Genomic DNA, 25,782 nt, shown 5'->3' with positions numbered 1-25,782 from the left:
TGGCGGCGCTGCCCGGCGCAGCGGAAGAGCGAGGCTTACTAATTTTATTAATCTTTCTAAAGAGTCAGTTGGTATGATTTCAATTTTAACTTTATTAAGGTTTGTTTTGTGACCCGAGATATGGTTTTTCTTGGTCAATGATTGATGTCTCCTTGACAAGCATGTGCATTCTGTTTTGAGGTGGAATTCTCAAATAATATCAATCAAATCCACATGATTTTCAGTGTTGATCAGTTTTTCCATATTCTTGCTGAATATCTGTGTTCTTGCTTTATAATTACTAAGAGAAGAATGTGAAATCACCGTTATAAGTTTGCATTTCTCCATCTTGTTCGATCAGTTTTTGCTTCATGTATTTGAGGTTCTGTTGTTAGGTACATACACACTTAGGACTGTTATGTATCCTTGATGAATTGATTCTTGGAGAATTCATATCATTACATCACTCTTTATTTCTGGTATCTTTTCTTGCTCTGAAGCTTACTCTGTCTGATGTTCATATAGCCTCTCCAACTTTCTTCAGATTAGTGTTTGCCTGGTATAATTTTTTCCATCTTTTTTACTTTTAACTTACTTGAATCATTATATTTAAAGTAGTTTTTTTTAGATAGCATGTAATTGGCTTTTTTTTAACCATTCTCACAATCTGATTGTTATGTTTTGACACTTTTTTGTTTCTTGTCTTTTAAAACAACAATCATTTAATTATATCTCAAAATTTTGTGGGTCATGAGATCAGGTGGCATTTGAATGAACAATTCTTTTGTTTCACATGGTGCTGAGTGGACTCACTCACTGTTATTCAGTTTATGGCAGGGCTTGTCTGGAAGATCCCAAATGGCTTTACTTGCACGTCTGTAGACCATTTACATTTTAAATAATTACTTATATTATTGGATTTATGTTTACCATTTTATTACTTGCTTTCTATTTTTTCTTTTTTGGGTTCTGTGCCTCCTGATTTTTGCTTTCTTTTAGATTATTCACAAATTTTTTAGTATTCCGTTTAGTAGCTGTTGCATTTTTTACTGTATCTTTTTATGAATCTTATAGTTGCTGCTCTAGGGATCATAATACACTATTCTTAACCTTTCACAGGCTACTTAGAATCAATGTTTTACCATTTTGTGTTGAATATAGGAGCCTCTGCAGTATGTAGAGGCAAAATTCTTTATGCTATGTTGCAATTGTCATATGTATTGCATCTACTGTATTTGTTTGCTAGGGCTGCTTAACAAAGCGTCACAGACTGGATTAAACAACCAAAAAGTAAACAATCAGAAATATATCATCTACTGATTCTGGAGTGTAGAGGTCCAAAATCATTGTATCTACAAGATTGTTTTGTTTTTATTTTTCCTGAGGGCTGTGAAGGAAAGATCTGTTGCATGTCTCTCATTGGCTATCTTTTTCCTATGTCCCATCACATTATTTTTCCTCCGTGTGTGTCTCTGTGTCTAAATTTTCCCCGTTTTATAAGGACTCCAATTGGACTATGGCCCACCATAATGACTTCACTTAAACATAATTACCTCTTTTGAGATCTTGCCTTCAAATGAAGTCATATTCTGAGGTACTGGGACTTAGGACTTCAACATAAAGAATTTTGAGGAGATACAAATCAATTTCAATGCAATGAAAATCACATTGGACAGACAATATTATACTTTTTGCTATCAAATGTTATCCAGATTTTAAATAACTTAAGAAAAATAGTCTGTTATACTATTTTTGTACCCAGATATAAATGTACCCAGATATTGACCATTTCTGTGGCTCTCACTTCATTCCTGAAGTGCCAAGTTTCCCTTTGGTATTACTTTCCTTTCATCTGAAGAACTTCCTTTAACATTTCTTTTAAAGTAGGTATGCTGACAATGAATTGTCAGCTTTCATCTTCCTTCCTTCCTTCCTATATTCAGTGAAAGGATATTTTCACTGAATATAAATCTGGGTTGACAGTTTTCTTAAAAAAACACTTTTAAAATGTCATTTTACTACCTTCTGATCTTCATAGGTTTTTTTTTTATTAGAAATTCAATTATTTGAACTGTTTCCTATATAAAATGCATTCTTTTGATCAGGCTGATTTCTTTTTTTAATATATAATTTTATTTTTCAATGCAAATAAATACATAAAAGAAATTTTAAAAAGCAATAAGGTTCTGGCTGATTTCAAGGTATTTTCTTTATGTTTACTTTTTAGCAGTTTTATTTTGAGGTGTGTAGTTATTTATTTATTTGCATTTATCCTGTTTTGGGTTTGCTGTGCTTTTGGAATCTAAGTTTATGTTATTTACCACATTTGGAAAAATTTTAGTCATTATTTCTTCACCACAATCCTTTACTATAATTTTTTTTCCTTTTTTTCTTGGACTTAAAGGATATGAATATTAGACCTTTTGACATTGTCCCACATATTCCTGAAGTTCCATTCTTATTTATTTTAATCTTTTTTCTCTTTGCTGTTCATCAATTTAACAGTTTTTATTGGTCTATTTTCAAGTTAACTTACTTTTTCCTTTTCCAATCCATTATGTATTAGAGCCCATTCAATAAATATTTTGTTATGGTTTGTATATGTTTCAGTTCTAAAATTATCATCTGGTTAGTTTTTGTATCTTTCATCTTTCTGCTGCATTTTTCTATATTTGCATTTATTTCAAGAGTCATTTTTACTTACTGAGGCATTATTATAATAACTACTTTAAATATTTTTTTCTGATAATTCCAACTTGAATATTTTCCCTCATGAGATATTAAGATTTTTTTTTTTTTTTGGTTTCTCTCATGTTGAATAGTTTTTGTTGTATCCTGGAAACTTTGAATATTATCCTACAAAACTTTTTCTTGTTTATATCCTACAAAGAAGGTTAAGGTTTTTGTTCTAGCAGGCAATCAACCGGGTTAGAGTCTTGCCACAGTGCCTTTTCTAGGTTGTGGGCTGTGGTTCCAATGTCAGCTTAGTTTCAGAAGCTTTTGTAATCTTTTTCAGATCTGTTCCACATGAATGCCACCTATGACCAGTGTAGGACCTGAACAGTGGTCTACGTGTACTTCAATTCTCAAAAACTGTGATATTCAGATTAGGGTCAGATCCACACACACAATGCAACTTTGGGTTGAACCTAGGAGTTAATTCACAATTGTATGGGCTCACTTTTTTTTTTTTTTTGAGTTTGAGTCTCACTCTGTCCCAGCCACTGTAGCCTCAACCTGCTGGTCTCCGGCAATCCTTCCACCTCAGCCTTCCGAGTAGCCAGAATTACAGGCACGCGCTACCATGCCTGGCTGATTTTTTTATTTTATTGTAGAAATGAGGTCTCGCCAAGTTGCCCAGACGGGTCTCGAACCTGCGGGCTCAGGCAATCCACTCACCTCAGCCTCCCAAAGTGCGGGATTACAGGCTGAGCCACCGAGCCCGGCTTGGGCTCACTTTTTAAAATCTTCTCCTGTCTGAACTCCTCAATATTTTCTGCTTCCAAGGGTCCCCTTCCTCATCTTATGGATGAAAATCTGGGGCTTTGATTTTCCTGCTCTGCATTTTCTGAAATTTGCAAATACTTCTGGGGCCAATTGGTGCAGGTTTCTATAAGGACACTTTATACCTAGTCTTATCCAGAAATTCCAAAATATTTTTATAAGTGCTTTATTTATGTTTCTTTCTTTCTTTATTTAAATCAAGTTCTCATTCCTTTGCCCAGGCTGGAATGCAGTGGCATGATCACAGCTCACTACAGCCTCCAACTTTTGGTCTCAAGCAATCCTCCTTCATCAGCCTCCCAAGTAGATGGGACTACAGATTCGTGCCACCACACCTGACTAACTTTTTTTTTTTTTTTTTGTAGAGGTGGAGGTATCACTATGTTGCCCAGGCTGATCTTAAACTCAGATTCAAGTGATCCTTCTGCCTCCACCTTCCAAAGTGCTAGGATTAGAGGTGTGTGTCACCGTATCTGGCCTAGTGCTGTACTTTAAAGTAGGAATTTACTCAGGAAAAAGAGTAAATCTAAAACTTTTTTAAAATTAAAAAATATAAAAACCGAGCTCGCTGCTTAGTTGTAAAATACGATAACATTTCAAGGATTTGGAACTTGGTTATAAGAATACTATTAAAGACTAGCTAAAAATAAAAGGTCCTACATGAGCAGAAAGGTGGGAATAACAGATATTGAACACTACTAAAGGAGGGACGGAGGGAGGGAGGAGGGATAAGGGGCTCACGTCACACACTGGATACCAGGTCCACTAGCACAGGGAGAGAGGGCTCATTAGAAGCCCAAACCTCACCTGCATGCAATTTACCTCTGTATTAAATCTTGTATGTACCCTACAACTCTAAAATAAAATAAAATTAAAGGTCATTTTATAACAGATAAAAATGCATGCACTAAGTTTATAGTCATGAATTTAGTTCATATGTTCATAATTATCATTCATGAACTAAGCTTCTAGCAATCCTTCACTAAAAGAGTTGCTTAGGGCCTTCCTCACAGCACATGAACAAGTAGTAAAAAGTTGTTTACTTTTCATTACTTAGGTGACTAGATGCAGCAAATCAGAAAGGAGGGTGGAGGCTACTGGTAAAGATTTGTTACATTAAAGAAAGACCAGAGACAACCTTTTAACAAAACTACTACTACTACTGCCTGTGACCATTTTAGCAGAGGGGCAAATAGCTCAGTGGACCATTCTATTTTTCTGCTACAACATCCTTCAATGGATCGTAAGAACATTAGGCAGTTACATCTAATTCTAAAACTTTAGAATAATTATTCTACAGTATCAAGAAAAGATAAATTAAGTTCTAATATTCTTTTTGAGAAGCTAATTCTACCAAAGTTGTAAAATTTTCATGCCTAGAGAGAACAACTATAGTTATCCAGAACAATTTTCTATCTAGCATATTTTCACTATCCAGAATGCCCAAGTTCCTAGAAGTTTTATATAGCTGAGATTTTACTTTTATAATTGGTCTGCGGTGTCTCAAACTATTTAACTCTCAAGCTGAACTTCGTCCTATAGAATATAATGCAAGCCACATATGTGATTTTAAATTTTCTAGTAGCAACATTTAACAGGTAAAACTAATAGATTTTGCTTAACTCAATCCAATCAAAATATTATCTTAACATAAAATCAATTTTAAAAATTATTAATGAGATATTGTGTATTTATTTTTATATAGCAAGTCTTTAGAATCAAATGTATATTTTAAACATGGGGTACATTTCAATCCAGATACTAAATTTTCACCAGAAATACTTGATCTATACTTAGATTTCGCAAAATGTATAGTTCAAAGGTAGATTTACATGCTCAAGTTGTTTTATACTTAAAAGTTTTCCAATGAAAGAATCAAATACCAAAAATATATTCCCATGTAATATCCAAATTCACATTGACACAACTGGTTCACTTATTTTAGAAGAATTGATTTGACTTTGAAGCAAAAGCATATTAGTTTCATAACCATGTCTGTCCAAATTTAGTAAATTCACTAACTCTTGTGTCAACTCATTAATATTAACAATGAGTTCAAAGAGGTATTACATAAATCAAAACACAACTGTAAATTATCAATATTAATGAATATTCTTCAAACTTTTCTTGCAATTTTGCAATAAATTATGATGTTAATTAAAAATAAAATCTGCATTATTGATTTAGTTTAGAAAAATGTGTAAGATAATATTTTGTGTTATGAAAATAATTATTATTTTGTGTTATGAAAAGTTTCAATTTTAACATAAACACTTGCTATGTGTTGAATTGTTTTCCCCTTGAAAATGATACATTGAAGTTCTAACCCCAAGTCTCTCAGAATGTGACTTTATTTGGAGAAATGGTCTTTATAGAGATAATCAAGTGACAATGAGATCATATAGGTGGGCCTTAACAGAATATGACTGGTGTCCTTATAAAAAGGAAAATTTAGACACAGAGATATACACATAGAGAAAACACCATGTGAAGAGACACAGAGAAAAGGTGGCCATCTACAAGCCAAGGAATATTGGAGGCAATCAGAAACTAGGAAAAAGGCCTGAAACAGATCTTTCTCCAGCAAATTTAAAGGAACGTGGCCCAGTCTACACCTTATTTCAGACTTCTGGCGTCTAGAACGGGGAGACAATACATTATTGTTGCTCTCATCTACCCAGGTTGTGCTCCTTTATTACAACGGCCCTAGGAATCTAACATAATACTTACTCTCGTATGACTCTCAAATAAGCTTTTCTTTGCATTAAGGTTTAAATCAAGCTTTTTCATATGCATCATAACATCAATGAAAAATGTAAACCACATTGCCAGATTTTGCTTTGATTTCTAAATTTTTGGTAAGAATTTTTGTTTGTTTCAAGAAAATCTTAAATTGGAATTAATAGTATAGGTCTTCTGTGACTTAAACCAAGGGCTTTGGTAAAGAGCACAAGATCAACAAACTCATTATCTTTTATTTCTTTCAGTAGTTCCATAAATTGGTGATGATTTATAGCATTTGCAGAAATTATATTGTTGCAAGAAAAATCACATCAGATATTCAAAGTATGAGAAGACAACGTCAATCTGATAACAACACAATTTCATTCTGGGATGCAGTGTGGTGTATAGAAAGGAGCAATGGAACTAAGCATACTAGGATTTACTAGTTGAGTTGGAAACACAACTCGTGTTTCCAACAGGGTGACTTTGGGCAACTCCCCTAGCCTCTCTGAGTTTCAGATTTTCCATCTGAAAAAAGAGTAATACCACCTTCCTTACAGTGCTGTTGAGAAATTATTTTAGGTGACTGAGACAAAAGCCCACAGTTCACTTTCTGGCACATACCTTTGTCTTTCCTGGACTCTTTTCAGAGAATATCTATTTGAATTAACTCAGGTTGCCCAATGTGACTTTAATTCATCTTCTCTGTTCTCCAACAGCTTATTTAAAAGTTCTAGACTCCTCCTACTAATTACTTTCTCATGTCACATTGCACTCATAGCAAAGTCATTCATTCTGCCATACACTAACTTATGTGTAAAAATGTTGTAGAAAATGTCTAGCCATACTTGTCTGATGGGTGAGATTCCACAAAATACCCAGCAAACGGACAATAAATCCGGGGTTGCAGGTCTTTCACCAGCCGAGACTTGTAGTTTAGGAGCTTCTTCCTTTCTGTTTTAATGAATTGGGCTTTCCATTCCTCTGAAATGACAAGATTTCAATTAAAGTCTCTTCTATTCAGAAATCACCAAAAAACAAATGTGCTAGCAGATGGTTGCTTTTTTTTTTTTTTTTTTTTTTAAGATGTGGAGTACAAATCAGGATTAGGATTAGGTATACAAGGGGTTATTGTACAGGTAAAGTTTGGGCCTCCCTTTGTTCCCTACTTTGCCCGGTTTGAGATACCCTTATTGATGATATGTGCCTCCCCCCAATCCCTGGCAGTATCCTGCTACTGCCAATCCTTTTCTTATAGCATTAAGGTAAATGTTCAGGGTCCGCTTATAAGTGAGAACATGTATTACTCAGTTCTTTGTTTCTGTGATAGATCATTCAGTATTATAGACTCTAAATCCATCCCAGTTGCTATAAAGTCCATATGTAAAGGCCTAACATCCAGGATCTATGAGGAACTCAAACGTGCTGAAAGGAACAAAACAAATAGTCCCATTAAAAAGTGGGCAAAAGACATGCATAGACATATGAAAAAGTGCTCAGCCTCACTAATCATCAGAGAAATGCTAATTAAAACCACACTGAAGCCGGGCTTGGTGGCTCAGCCTGTAATCCAGCGCTTTGGGAGGCTAAGGTGAGTGGATTGCCTGAGCCCACAGGTTCGAGACCCGCCTGGGAAACTTGGCAGGATCTCATCTCTACAATAAATCAAAAAATCAGCCGGGCGTGGTAGCGCATGCCTGTAATTCCGGCTGCTCGGAAGGCTGAAGCGGAAGGATCGCTGGAGCCCAGCAGGTAGAAGCTGCGGTGACTGGGAGCGGCCACTGCTCTCCAGTCTAGGCGACAGAGTGAGACTCCAACTCAAAAAAAAAAAAAAAAAAAAAACCACACTGAGATACCACCTAACCCCAGTAAGACCAGCCATGTTTAATAAAACAAAAAAACAACAAATGCTGACAAGGATGTGGAGAAAAGGGAACACTTGTACACTGCTGGTGGGAATGCAAACTAGTTCAACTTCTATGGAAAACAGTGTGGCAATTTCTAAAAGAACTAGAAATTGACCTTCCACATGACCCAGCAATCTCCCTACTCGGAATATATCCAGAAAAACTCAAATAATTCCACAAAAAAGATACCTACACATGCATGTTTATTGCAGCACTATGCACAATAGCAAAAACATGGAACCAACTGTGCTGCCCATTGAAACTGGACTGGATTTTTAAAATGTGGTACATATACACAATGGATTATTATGCAGCCCTAAAGATTGCAGCTCTTTTAGAAGATACAACTGATAGACAACTAAGGCAGAAATTGAGCAAAGCTTCCTGTCATTAGTGGAGGATTTTCCCCTGACTTTATTTGCAAATTTCAGTTGGTCACTAGTTACCAGGCCTACCAAAGACACTGAGCTCTCTCCTTATATATGGCAATTCATTTGGCTCCTAGATGAGTACACAGGGAAGCATGTGTAATTGTACCTTGCATGCATGAACATTTTTAAGGGCACTGCAATTTTAGAAATGACTCTTTACTAACATGAAAATGACTTTATTATTTTAGTAGATTATAAAAATAAGTCATGTTCAACATAACCTGGCCATAATTAAGAATGGTTAACCTGGAAGGGCATAATGGCTCACTTCTGTAATCCCAGCACTTTGGGAGACTAAGGTGAGAGGATTGCCTGAGTCCAGAAGTTGAAGAACAGTCTAGGCAACATGGCAAGACCTCGTCTCTCCAATAACACCAAAAGATTAGCCAGGCATGATGGTGTGTGCCAATAGTCCCAGCTACTTAGAAGGCTGAGGCGGAGGGATGGACTGAGCCCAAAAAGTGAAAGGTACAATAGCCATATTGTGCTGCTGCACTCTAACCTGGGCAACAGAGAGAGACCCCAACTGAAAAACAAACAAAAAAATTAATGAGAATGGGTGTTAGGGTCTGCTAGACTTAGAATAAAAAATCCTGATCTACTACTTACTGGTTGCACAGCCTTGGGCAAGCTAGCTCATTTCTCTACATCGGTTTCCTCCTCTGTAAGTGGAATCATGATGCCTATAGACTTATGCATTTGGTCATTCATTCACTCAACCAAATTTATTGTGCATCTACTATGTGCCAGATGTGGCTCTGGGTACTGGGAATAAAATGGTGCAAAAGACAATCAGATCCCTATTCTCTTGGAGCATTCATTTTAGTAAATAATGCTGTATGGTGAACAAGTACATAAATAAAATTGCAAAGAGTGATGTGCTAGATGAAAATAAAAGAGGGCAACGGGATAGGGAATGTCTGGGGTGAGGTAGGTAAGATGGAGGGGCATCATTAGACAAAGTGATCAATGAAGAGATGGCATTTGAGTTGAGACATGACAAAAAGTTGTCAGCCACACGGAAAACAGGGTCAAGAGCACTCTAGGCAGTAAAAGCAGCAAATGCAAAGACCTGGGACAGGAATGCACTTGAAACTTTGGGTCTGAGAAGCACAAAGCAGGAGAGTGTGGGCTGATATATAGCAAGCATCCAAGAGATAGGCAGTAAAGGAAGTTGGGGAATTAGGTAGGACTCAGAGCAAATAGGACACAGGATCAGCGAGCTGTTACTAGTATGGTTGCTATGGAAATTTTACAAACACAGATAAGAATATAGAAAAAAATAAAAGTTACTCATAGCCTAAACATAACCACTATTAACATTTTGGTATACTCCAGACTCTTCTAAACACACATGCATGTACTCACACAAAAATGGGATAATGCTTGCTAACTTTTTAATAAGTATATTTTGCCTTCCCAGTCATACTTTTAACTACTTATTGAACAGAAACTTCTCTCTAGCTTTCATGTAGCTATGCATTCTGGGAGACAATGAATGTAGATATATAACAAGGAACTGGGCAGAGACTTTCTTCATATTGCAAATAGGGCATTTTTTTTTACCACACTGTTAGACAGAAATCACTTACCAAATGTATTGATCTGTTAATTGGACATATAGTGAACACTTACAAAGCTAATGTTGAGGATACACACTCCCCACCCCCCCATGCCAACCCCAGTCCCAACCTCAGACCACACACTGGAAGGCCCTCCTCTGGCTGTGCCACGCCCTAGTATGATACAGGACCACGGGGATGCGTCCACACCGAGGTGCACACTCCATGAGGGACCACAATTCAAGAACATTTAAGTCTGCTCTACAGTCTATACCATGAAAAAATGATTCTTTTTCTTGGCTCCACCTGCAGTGCTCCCTGATCTCAGTGTTTCTTTCAGACTTTATCTTCACATCTTGAGCTCAATATCTACCGTTTACAAGTCTGGCTTTCCTGATAAGATTGAGAACTTCTTGTGGGGAGGAGCCAGGTCTCAGTTACCTTTGTATTTTTCCTCACATCACTTAGCAAAGTGTTCTGCCCAATGTTTAGTATAAATTTCACATAAAAATATTACCCGTAAATTTTCCACCGTTGAAAGTCATGGGAAAGCCTGATGCACCTCCAGCAAAATCACTCATCATTAGAGCAACCTTCGAAGGCAGCCTTCCCCCATTGGGTCTGGTGCAGTCCACTGTATTGAGTATTTTATGACCTATGGAGAAACAAAGTGGTGTGGGTATTCAAGGTGAAATTCTGAATACCACAACTTGAATTCCCAAACAAATAAAGTCTCCCTGTACAGTCTGTAGAATCTTATTTTGATTATGGAAAAATTACTTATGACCAAGGAAAAACAAAAAGCCAGATTTCAAAAACTAAAGTCTTCAATAGTATATCCTGAATTTTCAAGTGAAGAAATTCATCTCATTGGACTTGGCAGATTTGGGATGTCTCATGAAAATATTCAGCTTAATTCCACTCTGGATCATGGATAGACTGCTTTCTTCAGTCAACTATCTCCAGATGTTTGGCCCAAATGATACAGGAAAGAGTGACTAAATCCACACAAATCCTTCTATCTTTTGCAAATTCCGTGCAAAGCTCATATTCAAATGATTATTGAGGCAGTAAGGCCATCTTTTTCATATGAAAAGCAGACATGTATGATTATATTACATGATGACATTTCAAGGTAAAAATAACAAAAGGCATTTATTCAATTAAAATAGTTTTAAAGAAAATACTATAGATGAAATATAAAATATCTGTTGCCTTTTGACAAAAGCTTTGAAGTTGTAACTACCTAGACTACATTACTGGTAACTTGTTCTCTAGAAAGATGATCTGAAAGATCGATCATTTTTCAGGTAGCAGACAGCAGACAATCTTGCTGCTGTCCTGCCAATTGTGCCCTTTGCAATGTTATCTTCTCTTTAACAAATCTACCTTTCTTAATTCGAATAAAAAATAACAACAACAACAATAAAAAGAAAGATCATTTTTCTAAGACAAGAATATAATATACTGTATTCTCTGAAAATGAAGATGGAAGAAGAACATACAATGAAATTTCACACTTCCTACCAAGAGAATTTTTCATGTTTCATTGTGGATGTCGATAAAAAATGTACCTTTGTACTCCACAATAATGCAAGTGTCCATCTCAGGATGAACACCATCCATCAAGATCATGAATCGAAGGTCTCTGTCTACCTGGAATTTTACAATAAAACCAACAATTGTGAATGTCAGTTTGACTTTTAGTTCAATATTGAGAATGTTATCACATATTCCAGAAAGACTGATAATTAGATCTTAAATTTGAAGAAATTCACTTATTCAGAACTGGATGTATTACCTGTTCTATAGAGTTATATTATTGGTAAGTGGAAAGAAGATCATCTTTGCCCAGGACAGTCTGTCCAACTTTTGAAGCTCAAGTCAAGGTTGTGTTTCTATAAGACCAGGTACAGGCTAATTGGCTGTTTCCCCTGCCCCCCTTATTATTAACGTGACTATCTCACTTAAAATTTACCCTGAAAGGCATAACTGGAAAGTGTAGAAAGAAAGAAGTTTTCTGACCTGCTGCCATATTCCAAATGGCACTACATTGATATTAGTCAACTGGACACCACTTTGATGCAGATTCCAAAATACAGGTCTTTCTGTGTTTCCAACATAAATGGGAATATCTGGTCTTCTCTCAGCAAGCTTCCTCAGTGTGGGATAACTATGATCAGAATGATGGAAATGTTGAAAGGTGAAAATACAGTGTCATCTAATATGAAAGTTTGTTCCTACATCAATATACTGACTGATAAGCAGGGAATTGAAAAACTAGACTCTCACCAGAGTCCAGAGATGAGTTTCTGCTCAAATGTGACTATAATGGTGAAGGGAGATTTCTAGGCAATTCATTTTTATTATTAGAACATACCATATACCATGGTGTATACATCAACCAGGTATATAAGTTCTATTTCCACACTGGTGCCGCTTTGGGTAGGAGTAGTAACAGAAGGTACAGCAGAAAAAGTCATGCTTCAGAGATTGCTTGCAGGCAAAGATCTCCATGACATTCATTGCTTCACATTCCTCAAGCAGCAGCTCCCAGTAAAAGAGAAGACTGCGACATAGTGTAGGACAAGAAAAACCTGTGCATCATCACCATTTGGGGGTCAGTTTTTCAACCTTCAAAGACTGATAGCCACACTTTGATATGCAGAACATATTATTTTTCTTAAGGAAGGTCAGAGTTACCAGCTAGACAAGACAGTAACATTTAGTGTAGAGGAAAACTATATTCAACATTTGTAGTAATCCTATCATAATACACAATCAATCACCCAATTATTTTTGAATGCCTACATGCAACAAGTCAACTTTTATTTATTAAGCATTCATTATACAAAAGGATTATTATATCACTGTAGGGTATGTTAAAAAGATTAATAATAAACAAACAAATAGTTAAGAACCTATTAATATTGCAAATTTGGTGCTGGGCAGCTTCACATGCTACATTATTTGATTCTCACAAAAAAGTTCTAAGTTTTTTTGTGTGTTTTTATAGATGAGGAAACATATTCAAAAATATACAAATAACACATAGTAAACTAGTATTCAAATTGGAGTTTTCTGATTCTAAATCTAGTGTTTCTTCCATTAGAAGACAGTTTCCATGTAATGAATGTACTATCTGGTTTAAGAATCAGACTTGTACATAAAGTATAATGTCAAGCAAAATAAAATTATAATGATAAGAAAAGTGTAAACAAATCTGCATATCAGCAGTTATCAGCTGTACAAATATCCAGTTTCCAACACTGTATTAAAAGCCATCCAAATAAGTAAAATCTAGGGGGGCAAAGCAGTAAGTTTTCGCCTTTAAAACAAAAGATATTTTTAAAAAAGCATTTTTAAAATATATCTTTAGTCTCTGTGCTCACCCACTAAATCGTGTGTCTTAAAGGACTTTAGAAGTTAGGATAAAATACTTCAAAAAGGATATTTATTGCTTTGTGATTTTTAAATTGCTAACAATTCCTACTGGCATCTGTTAATAATATAATCTACTACAATACTGTTTCTACACAATAAAATTGCATTTCTTTGAATAAAGACTAAAGTATGCTGGCTTTTTCCCTTGTTTTTGTGAATCAGGGAGATTTTTATTCGGTAAATAAAAGTAAGACAGAGGGATTGGGGGCAAATGACATCAATGTTTATTAGTTGACTAGACAAAAGTCAAAAAGTATGGCTGTATCAAGGAAATAATCTCAAAGGAGTAAAAATTACAAGCTTCAGCAACTTTTCAGTAATAAACTATCTGCAACACACTGCCCAACCAATGTTTAGTGATACTATAGTTGAAAACTGGTGTTTTATTGCATGAAAACTTTGCTCACATAAGCCCCCGAAACTAAGATTAAATTAGTTTTCAGACCAGTGGTTGGGAAATAACTCAACGAAATGGCATTAAAAATTCTTACCCTCACTAAAATTTAGTGTATTTCCATAGAATGTCCCTAATTAGGACATTAGTAATTGTGTCTCATTACTGACACTAAAGCAATCACCTCATTTATGTGATGTTGTTACCCTTATACAAGCTATACAAAATTGCTACCACACATTACTGTTATTATACAACATTTGAACCCAGGGCTCTCATGATCCTGAAATAATGCAAGTTTAGTTCTAGGAGGTTATGTGGAACAATGTTAGCATGTAAAGTAGATTTTTAATTGCAGTATTACTATACTCTTGTGGGTTTTGATCAATTACCAAGTGTATTGCAGGTAACTTGTTACTAAATTAGTTAAGTCTTTAAACAATTTCCTTTTAAAAAATAATAAATTAGAGCATATTCATGTCTTAGAGTTCCCATATGCTTTAGAAGAGAAAATAAAGGAGACAGTCAACCAGTGACCAATATATTATTACTAACTATGGGTATTTCTTTCTTTCTTTCTTTTTTTTTTAATTTGGAGTCTCACTCTGTCATCTAGGCTAGAGTGCAGTAGCACACTCACCGCCACCCCAGCGTTGACCTGTTGGACTTCAGCGATCCTTCTGCCTCATCCTTCCAAGGAGTTGGTACTACAGGTGCACACTAACATACCAGGCTAATTTTTTTTATTTATTGTAGAGACGAGATCTCACCAAGTTGCCTGGGCTGGTCTTGAACCTGTGGGCTCAGGCAGTCCACTTGCCTCGACCTCCCAAAGTGCTGGAATTACAGGCTGAACCACCAAGTCCGGCTAACTATGGGTATTTCCACTGAAGTATGCTTAACATGTGAACTTTAACATACAAGGTCACAGAAAATAAAAGTTGAAATAGCTTCATTAAAACATTGTGCTCATTGCAGTGTGTTTATATTGGCAATCCAGCAGAATTGTTCAAAACTTCAAAGCAATGATGAAGAAACATGACCTTGTGACTAAGCAAAGGAATTAGGAATATGATCTTCCTTCTTCTTATAACTCAGTTCATTCGCAAATATGTGTGGCTTCTTAAATGAAAGTTCTCCTTCCCTTTTAAGCGCCTGGGTTAGGCAAGTTTCAGTTCTTATCATCAGTATCATGTTGCTCTGGTTTCCATGAAATGTTGAATGAGGTTGTCTCAGGTCTAATTAGTTAGGAGCTTGGAATTAGGATGCTCTAAATTAGGGGTTGGCAAACCACAGAATGTGGGCTAAATTTGACCTGCTGCTTGTCTTTGTACAACTTTGTAAGCTATGATGGTTTTGGTTTGGTTTTTCTTTTTCCGAAGTGAAGGTTTTTACCATTAGGTTGTAAAGAAAAGCAAAAGGACAATAATATTTTGTAATACATAAAAATTATGTGATATCTACATGCTCTTATTTATAATTAAGGTTTTATTAAAACAGTCTCATTCAGAACTGTCTATGGCTGCTTTTGTGCAACAGCAGCAGAGTTAAGTAGTTATGACATGGACCATGTGGTTTGCAAAGCCTAAATTATTTATACCCTGGCTTTTTATAGAAAATGTGTGCTGCCTTAGGGTGGGAAGTAAGAGGATAGAGAGGGTTATTCATCTCCTCATCTCCACTTCCTTTCCACAATAGCTTCTTCCTTACTCCCAATTGTGTAAGGTGTGAAAACACTTTTTTTTAGTCAGTCTAACTCTGTTGTTCAAGTTGTAGTACAGTCACATGATCACAACTCACTGCAGCCTTGATCTCCTGGGTTTAGGCTATCCTTTTGCCTCAGCCTGCCCAAGTAGCTGGGACTACAGGCACACGTCACCATGCTTGGCTAATTTTTTTTTTTGGTAGATATGAAGATTCACCATATTGCCCAGGCTAGTCTTGAACTCCTGGGTTCAAGTGATTCTCCCACCTTGATCTCCCACAATGCTGGGATTACAGGTGTGAGCCACCGTGCCCAGTCAGAAAACACTTGTAAAATTATAAAATTGCTATGCAAATGTATTTATCTTTATTATCCTTTTCTCATCATCCCAACTGAACTTACTTCAAAGTGAGCAGTGATTGCAAAAGAACCTGAAAATGCTTTATGCCTTTCCTGCAGCATTATCTCATGAGATGAGTGCTCAGGGATCCATTACCTCAGGTGGTCCGAGTGCATGTGACTGATATAGATGAGGTCTGCTCGGCATAGCCTCTCCAGCCAATCAGATGGAGGCTCATGTAGCAACCACCATCCTCGGGCAAAAGCAGGACCAGTTAACCAAGGGTCGAATACCATTCTCTTGTCTCCCAACTTGAGGTCCATGCAGGCATGAGTGAGATATGTTACCTGTTAGAAGACAGTGAGACTCCTATCACTGAATCATTACTGGTCACAACAATGAACTTAAAGTTTTGGTCGGTTAACTGACAAGTCAGGTTGGATAACTTTGCTCCTAAGCACGGTCAGGCAAAATCTTGGACTCAAGTACAACTCAACAGGAGTATGTCACAGAACACAACTCCCAACACACGTTATGATTTTATTAGAATAGAAATTCTAGTTGTCAAACCAATTAATTTACCTACTTTTACTTTATTTAAATTAGCTCCTAAATACTTATTTACAGAATATCTTTTGTGACCAGTACTTCAAAGAACAGTTTACAAAGAAAAGCATTTAGAGATGTTATAACAAGTATTTGGAAATTTAAATGCCAGGGTGGCATTTAAGTAGGCATGTGAATGAATGAGTCTCATAAGTTAATGGATTAGCCTAGCCACACAGACAGAACTGATAGCTGGCTAAACTGCTTTGCAAGGTTTTCTCTTCTAAATTACCTGTTAAGTAATCACTCCAGGACACCAAGGTCATCTGAGAATGGCTACAATGACTTAGAGGCAGACACCCTTGGGAAATTCCAAATCCATTCCTCATTCCCTTGCCACAGCCTGGCACATTCACAGAAATGGAATTTATCAAGAAGCAGAGATAAGGTAACAAGAATTCCAGTGTGAAAAGCCAACAGAGTGGGTGAAGAGAGGTCAAAAAATCATGTTAGTCTTTATTATGCCTCTTCTGGGTGGGTTTCCACATGTTTCCTTAAGAAAGTAACTGCTCAAATACCCATAAGCTTCCTAAGTACACAGAAAAATAAGTTTTGCCTCTCTCAAACTATTAAAGTGTTTTCTTTGAAGGAAACTCTCTTTTAAAGCTGGGACAAGGTACATGAAGGTTTGTAAAAGAACTTAGGGCAATAGGAAAAATATCTAACTTATTATTCTACCCAATAGTGATCTGGCATCAAGGGTAATAGTCAATAGTTTTGCATGACTCTTCTTTGGGGCCTCCTCTAAAGTTTTATATTTTTTTTCTGGGTATATTTCCTTGTAATACTTGCTAGATTCTGGGGGTCCCTTAAATAATTTGCTCAAGAGTTCAGAATGACTTTATCATATGTCCTAACTAGCTACCTTAAGGAATAGTCAAGGTAATATGGGATAGTTACATATATATGTATACATATAATTTATATTAAATTAACATCATCTTAATTATATTTTTATTTTTAAAAACACTATAATTGTAATGTTTCCTTACCTGTACTTCTCCAAAAGCCAACTCTTTAGGAGATCTGGGGTCTGAATCCCAAGGGTTAGGAGGATTCAGTTCTAGAAGTAAAAGTCCATTGTTTTCATCTATTTCAACAACTAAAAGCAAATGAGAACAAATCTGAGTCAATGATTTTTAAAAAGCATCACTGAAATACAAATGCATGGTTCAGGTACACAGACTGCCAAAAATCAAAGGACAATCATAACAAACATCAACATTCACTTAGATCAGGCAATATCTGTTGAAACGACAGTTTAAGAGAACACCAATTCATTTTCTTATTCATATTACACTCAGGAAAGTTATGAACTCTTAGTCATGTTCAGGAACACACACACACAACTTTATAACAACTAAATGAATGATTAATAGAGTTGAGATCAAGGTGCTATGGGAGAGTACAGCATCTTGTCTGCATGCAAGAGACAAAGCAAATTCCAAGTAGGAAATAATCTTCCAACTGGATTTGACAAGAGGAGGTATTTGGAGAGGACAAAAGAATATGACGATGTGAGGCAAAAGGGATAAAGGAATAAAACGTGCAAAGGCATGGAGGCATGGAAAAGCTTGGTATCCACAAAATAACTGGTAATTTATGACTGAGAAACATAATGCTTGAGGCAGGCAGGATAGTTTGGCCAGAGTAGGTCTCAAAGCATCACAGATACCATGCTATGGGATTTGGATTTTGTTGTGTGGCAATAAGGGATCAATGAAGAAATGCAAGCACTGCGGTAAACATTATTGGTGACCTGCATGAAATCCATTCTCTCTTTCTTCCTTACTATTCCCCATTCAGATTTTATTAGGAGTACTAATATACCTATTAAAGATCATGGTTTCCTGGGTCCCTTGCAATTGCGTGGCCATAGACATAACTTTTATACATAGTACACATAGCTCTGTCCAGTAAGATGCAAGCAGAAGTCTACTAGTGGGATTTTCAGGAACACTGCTATTTTCCCGACAAAGAGGAACAAATTCAAGAGACGTGCACCATTTACCCTTTGACTCTCCACCCCCACTTGTTTAGATGTTGGTTGCCATGCTTGGAGAAGCAGGAGCCATCTTGAGACCCTGAAGAAAAGAGCCACATGGTAAGGACAATGGAGCAGGAAGACAGAAGAAACTTGGCTCCTTGATGAGCCATGGAACAGTCATAGTTCCCAGGACAACCCACTTTCCAATTTCTTGTGATATAAGAAAAACAACATCCTATATCAGCAGTCCCCGAGCTCTTTGGCATCGGGGACCAGTTTTATGGAAGACAATTTTTCCATGGACTGTGGGAGGGGGGGTGAGAGGGGATGTTTTCAGGATGATCCAAGCACATTACATTGTACACTTTATTTTTATTATTACACTGTAATATATAATGAAATAATTATTATGAAATTATTATTTTGATGAATCTGCAAGTAATTGACTTATTATGGTCTTCATACAGTCAAACCACACTGCTAATCTGTATTTGCAGATGGTCCCCCATGCTAGTATCACTGCCTCAGCTCCACTTCAAATCATCAGACATTAGATTCTCATAAGGAGTGTGCAACCTAGATCCTTCACATACGCAGTTCGCAATAGGGTTCATGCTCCTATGAGAATCTAATGCTGCTGGTGATCAGACAGAAGGTATAGCTTAGGTGATAATGGTAGTGACAGGGAGCGGCTGTAAATACAGATGAAGCTTTGCTCACTCATTCAGCACTCACAGCCAACCATGCAGCCCAGTTCTTAACAGGCCACGGACTACTACTGGTCCATGTAGTAGTCCATGGCCTGGGAGTTGGGAATTTCTGTCCTATATGATTAGGCCACTATTATTTGGGTTTTCTGTTACATGCAGCCAAAAGCAATCCCTCACTGCTATAGCAAAAGAATAGCAAATCCAAATTTCATTTTACAGAGATCACTGTGAGAAACATGGGCTAAAGAGCTCTTACCATGGTGCAGGGAGGTCATCAACAAAGTACAGATGAGCTTGTTGGGAGCTCTCACTTTCCCATTTAATATCTAGGTGACTTTCTTCAGTGCTTTTATCTTTAACCATAGCTACTTTCCAAGGATAGTTAATCCTAATGAATGCCAGCAATTGTATTAATTGCTAATGAAAGCAAATGCAGTCATAGACCAAGGCAGTCCTTGCTGAAACAGCATCTCTACCCAGCACTCCAAGGCATGCATTTTCTCCTGTACTCAAAGTATGCACTTTACCAACTTCTTCAAAGAATATTTTTAAAAGTTTTGTCTACATTTTCTAGATGAGTATTAATTATACTCACTTTCAGACAACTGCTTATGGCAAAACACTGAAGTAAAAATCATTCATAAGATGAAAAATAGTGCATTTTAGAATCTGTCCCAGTAGTGAACAAAGTATATATATCAAACTTCAATTTTCTAAGTCTTTTGGAGGTACCAAAATTTGGGAAAGGTTGAAAAGGTAAAGATTTTTCTCTTCTTACCTCCCCAGCTCCTATCCCATGGCTATGCAATTACGTTTTCCCTCTCTGCCCCTGACAAAGAAAGTTTAGAAGAACTCATTTAGAAGAACTGCCTAGAGAACTCTCCCTGGTTATCATACTTGCTCAGTCCTTGACTTTACTGGGGGCTCAGATGGTCACCTTATCAAAGAGGGAGTTCTCAAGTAGTGCTCTCCAGCCCACAACGGTCCTATCCCCTACCAGTGTCTACCACTCTTTATTTTTCTTCCCAGCCCTTATCATCACTAGACATATTATACATGTTATATATATGCTATATGAGTCATGCAAGATTGGCTTCTACCAGAAGAGCTCCATAAGAGCTAGGATTGTGTTTTGTTCACTGTGGGATCAATAGTGTGCCAAGAACAATGTCTGAATCACAATAGGACTCATTGAATATTTGTTGAGTAAATTGACTACTTAGTCTTAGTTTCATGTCTCCCAAGGTTGTCTCAGGGCTGCCCAGTCCATCTCTCAACTAAGGCACTGCTCCTGCCTAGACTTGGCACCTTAAGGTGGGAAATTTAAGTGAAGGATTACCTCAATGCAAGTTAAAAATAAAATGTGTTACTACATATTCATTCTTAAAAATCCACTTTAAAAACCAGAAAGATATTGGCACCAAATATTTTCCATTGGTCCCTACAGACCCATGCTCCCCTACCTTTGTCTACCTTGTCCATCCTGCTCTCTGCTTTAGGAGGTTGACCTTTCAGGGCCATATTAAAGTGTTCCCTCTGCCTTCTAGGTGAGTTCAGTCATTGGGAAGCCTCAGCATAAGGCTTTCAGTGAAGTTGGGCTGTTTAATCCTCCAGCTCTCTCTCTGGAAGGTCACTTTGACCTAGCTGTGCTCTGGACACCAATAGATGTCATTGCTCCTCTGGTAGAAGCCAATCTTGTATGACTCACTCTCTTTCTAGATTCTGGAAACTGCTCCCTCTCCACCTTTCTTTGGGCCTAAAGATGGACAACTTGACTGCTCTCAACTCCCGATTAATGTACCTTCCCAGTGGTTCACCTACTTCCACACCTTATAAAAAGTCTTTTTTGTAATACCCTCTTCTCGAATTTTCCTAATTTGAGGGTACCATCTGTTTTTCTTTTGTGAACATAATTAATACAATAATAGAGAGTGGCTATCTTTAAAATCTACCAATCTATTAAGTATTCTCACCACACACTAAAAAGCTGGTACTTATGAGAAGTGATAGATATGTTAACTAGTTTGGTTGTGGTGATCATTTCACAATGTATCCATATATCAAAACATCACATTGTACACCTTAAGTATATGGATGGTCCTAACTTAAGATGGTTCAACATACAATTTTTAGACTTTACAAAAGTACAAAAGTAGTATGCATTCAGTAAAAACCATACTTCAAATTTTGAGTTTTGATCTTTTCCCAGACTAGTTATATAGTATGATACTCTCCTGTGATGCTGGGTACAAGCTCCCAGTCAACTACACGATCGCAAGAGTAAACAACTGATACTCTACAGTGAACTGTGTTATCAGATTATTTTGCCCAAAATGTAGGCTACTGTAAATGTCTGAGCACTTTTAAGATAGGCTAGCCTAAATTTTGATGTTCAGTAGATTAAGTGTATTAAAGGCATTTCATTTTAAGATGTCTTCAACTTATGATGAATTTATCAGCACTTAACATCATCATAAGTCAAGAAACATCTGTAAATAATTTTTATTTGTGAATCAATTATACATCAATAGGGAGAAAAAAAGAATAGCTATCCTGAAACCCCAGATTCATTAGAGTGATCACCCCTGGGGGATGAATGAGGGGACATGTGATATGATCAAGGACAGACATAAACAGATCTTCTGTTGTTAATGTTTTATGTCTTAAGCCGGGTTCTGGGTACATGAATGGTCACTTTACTACTTTTTAAATATTGCCTAAGAAATTAAATAAAAATAACATTTTCCTTAGTAATAGCTATCAGCTTATTTAATGATGAAACATAAAACTTTCTTAATAAAATCAGGAATACTCAAATGATTATTGATACCGTCATCATTAGTTAATTACATTCCTAAAAATTCAAGTGATATAATAAAAATACATATTGTTATTATTTTCAGGTTATATAACTACTAGAAATTAGTGTCATGAATGGGAAAAAATGCTGACTTTGGAAACATCTAGGTTGAAATATTAGCAGGAACCGTAGCTTTTTAGCGGTATCATAAGCCTTGGTTTTCTGATCTGAAAAATAAAATTATGATGCATACTTCACAAAGCTGTTGCAGTGATTCATGAGATAATAGATTTTAAAGTGTCTAGCACTATGCTTGACACAAAGCAGGCATTTAATAAATAGCAGTATTATTATGATATTTGTTTTATACCTGAAGGAATGAGAAGACTTAAAAAGAAAGTTCATTTAGGATAAACAAACAAATGTACTAGCAAAGACCAGTTAGAAAATACAATGGTATTATGGGAGGCCCTAAGAAAACTCTTGCACTAATATCCAATCCTAAGGATTTTCCTTCCTCATAATTTTTTTCTCTCAAGAGATGGAAAAGAGTCTAATTCTTGATTTTATCTAAACCAAAAGACTGAGACATGATTATAACTCTTAATAATTGTTCTAACCATAAAGGTCTCTATGTCCCTTGCACAAAGATCAATTGCATATATGCAATGCAAAAACAATGTAACATTTGTCAACTCCCTGCCTCTATAAATAAAGTAGTGAGAATGTGGTATTCTTATTTTGACCTCACAAACAAATGAAATCTAGGTCATTTGGGTTGTACGTTAATATTTATCCAGAGAAACAAATAAATTATATTCCCTACAATTTTTTTAAGGAAGAACAATACAAGAATTGGAAGGAAAACATAACAGAAAACTATAATATTCAAATTATTGATCATTGACATTAGGACAACAAAGAAGTTGATCCTAATTATGTAACTGTTTAATATATTCTAAAGAAGTTATCATAAACTTATGGACTATCTAATACAGTGTTGTGGCAATTAGTTAGCTAAACATTCAGGTTGATTAAAGACACAAAGGAGAATCTGGTGCAGTGGCATATGCCTTTTGGGAGACCAAGCCAGGAGGATCAGAAGTTTGGGACCAGCCTGAGCAACATAGCAAGACATTGTCTCTTGAGAGAGAGAGAGAGAGAGAGAGAGAGAGAGAGAGAGAGAGAGAGAGAGAGAAGCAACCAAGCCATGAAAATGTATGATAAAGTAGCATATCTTGGAAGGCTGAGGTGGAAGGATCACTGGAGCCCAGCAGGTCGAGGCTGCAGTGGCCAGGAGCGGCCACTGCACTCCAGTCTGGGCAACAGAGTGAGACTCCAACTCAAAAAAAAAAAGTAGCATATCAAATATAAGGGAGGGCTTTTAAGTTTAACAGCAATGAATAATTCCAATGGAAAATTTAAATAGATATAAATGTAAAATGAAAAAATTCTAACACCAAAACAGTTTGGTAACCACATTTTGCCAAACTATATTTAGTGAAATATTAGCATAATATTTGATTGACAAATGCAAGTGGAAACAATGAGATGTGACTTTTGCCTCAAATAAAATTTGTCTGAGAGTCCAAGAACGCCCTGAGCTGGTAAGATATGGGGAGAAAAGACATGCCCATATACTAGTTGGTAGGAGCTGAAACTGGTCCATCCCAAAGAATGGAGGATAATGCAACAGATATTAAAGAATGGAAGAAGAGATGATGAATTCATTCATTCATTCATTTAGGATATCAAGTGAAAAGAGTTGTGGTAGCATCAGTTCATATTTGATCCATGCAAAACTCCTTTTTAATTTTTTTATTTCCCTTATTTCCATTTCCCATTTTCATTCCCCTCTCCTCCCCTACAGGGTGCCATTTTGAATGTTTGTGCAAAATGTGTATTATATTGTGACTGTGCATTTTTAATTTATATAAATGGTATTTGGTCTGCAGTTTGTTTCTTACTCTTTTTCTCTCAATACTATGATTTTAAGATCCATCATGTTAGTGTGTATACATCTAGCCCACTTCTTCTAACTGCAGTTGAGCATTACATGGTTCATGTCCACTACATTTTATCTACTCATTCTCCTGGTAGTGGACCCCTAGATTCTTCCACAACAGAATTTATTTAAGATATAACAGTAGGATTTATGGATCCTATTGTGTTCACAAACCTCATCTGGAACCCGGAACAGTGGCACACACCTGAATCCCTGTATTCAGGAGGCTGAGGTGAGGAGGATTACTTGAAGCCAAGAGTTAGAGGCTGCAGTGCACTATGATCACAACTGTGACTAGCCACTGTACTCCACCCTGGGCAACATGGTGAGACCTCATCTCTTCAAACAAACAAACAAATAAAAAACAACTTCATTTGACTAATCACTGTCAGACAACTCTCCAGAATGGCTGCACTAGCCATGTTCTCACCACATACACAGTGATTTCTATGTCCCTAACAATATTTGGCATCATCTTAGTTTTGAACTTTTTAATAGTCAAAAAGATGTAAAGTGAAACCTCCTTGCTTCACTTATAGTTTTTTGATTACTAATGAGTTTGCAGGTTTCTGATTTAAATGAGTTTAATGAGTATCTTCATATGCTTGATAATCCTTGGATATCTTCTGTAAAATGATAGTTCATATTCTTTCTTGCTTTTTATGTGAGTTTCCTGTATTTTCCTTGTCAATTTGCATTACTTCCTATAATATACTAGATATTAATCCCTAGTTGGTTATAAATATTGCAAACACAATCTCTCAAACTGTCATTATGTCTTAATTTTGCCCATTTTGTCCATTAAGCAGAAATCATTTGTGTTGATAAAATCACATTCTTCAAACTTTTTTCCCTATGAGCTCTACTTTTGAAGTGGTGTTTTAAGAGTCAGGAAGTACTACTCCATTTCTAGATCACAAAAATATATTGCTATATTTTTCTGTTACTTTTATAGTCTTAACTTTTGCATTGAGGCTATTGGTCCATATGAAGCCCACTTTGAGTTGTGGTTGAAGTGTTAGATAGTGTAAAAGTTTTAATTAGTCATACCCTTTTGCCAGTAATTCAACTACTTTATGGAAGCAACTCCAAATACAAAAAAGCTCTTAAGCACAAAGACAACAACATTACTTTTTATGGCAAAAAATAAAACTATGAACAGTTTAAATTTCAACACCAGAGAAATGGCTAAACCATATAGGTTAATATTTAATGTTAACACACTTTAAAATTATGTCTATATACTATATGACATCTATATAATACTATTATAGCTACTATATGTTAGCAAGATATCTATTAGCAAGATGTATATATTTTATATCTATAGCTATCATAATATTAACAATAAACAAGATGCAAAAATAAATTATATAAAATAAACTATTTGTAACATTAAGCCTAAAAAGAAGACTGGAAAATGGAACAGTTAGATGGAAGATCAGCAGGGAATGGAAGACTTGAACACCACTGCAAATCAACTCAATCTAATAGACATACACAGAACACCACACCCAACAACAGAATACACACTCTTATCAAGAGCATGGGGAACATTAGCTAGCATAGACCATATGTTAGGTCATAAAACAAGTGTCAGTAAATTTTTAAAGATCAAAATTAGATAAAGTATATTCTCTGAACACAATGAAAGAAATTATACATCAGTAAGAGAAGAAAATTG

General features: G+C 36.1%; 1 protein-coding gene across 1 annotated transcript in view; it reads right to left on the bottom strand.

Moving 5' to 3' along the window:
- Positions 1–19,656, bottom strand: part of LOC103253452 (cytidine monophosphate-N-acetylneuraminic acid hydroxylase) — a 39,011-nt gene extending 19,355 nt beyond the window's left edge. The window contains exons 1-7 of the mRNA XM_008051755.2: positions 19,605–19,656; positions 17,589–17,698; positions 16,147–16,337; positions 12,133–12,280; positions 11,682–11,763; positions 10,625–10,762; positions 7,056–7,191 (exon numbers count right to left, since the gene is read on the bottom strand). Coding sequence (XP_008049946.2) covers positions 7,056–7,191; positions 10,625–10,762; positions 11,682–11,763; positions 12,133–12,280; positions 16,147–16,337; positions 17,589–17,698; positions 19,605–19,656 — 857 coding nt within the window. The remainder of the gene's footprint in view (positions 1–7,055; positions 7,192–10,624; positions 10,763–11,681; positions 11,764–12,132; positions 12,281–16,146; positions 16,338–17,588; positions 17,699–19,604) is intronic.
- Positions 19,657–25,782: the final 6,126 nt, after the last annotated feature.

The sequence above is a fragment of the Carlito syrichta genome, unplaced genomic scaffold (genome assembly GCF_000164805.1).
Source record: "Carlito syrichta isolate Samal-C Ts95f unplaced genomic scaffold, Tarsius_syrichta-2.0.1 Scaffold231387, whole genome shotgun sequence".
Classification (NCBI taxonomy): Eukaryota; Metazoa; Chordata; class Mammalia; order Primates; family Tarsiidae; genus Carlito; species Carlito syrichta.
The sequence above is the reverse complement of the archived record's forward strand: the minus strand, read 5'-3'. Positions and strand labels throughout refer to the sequence as shown.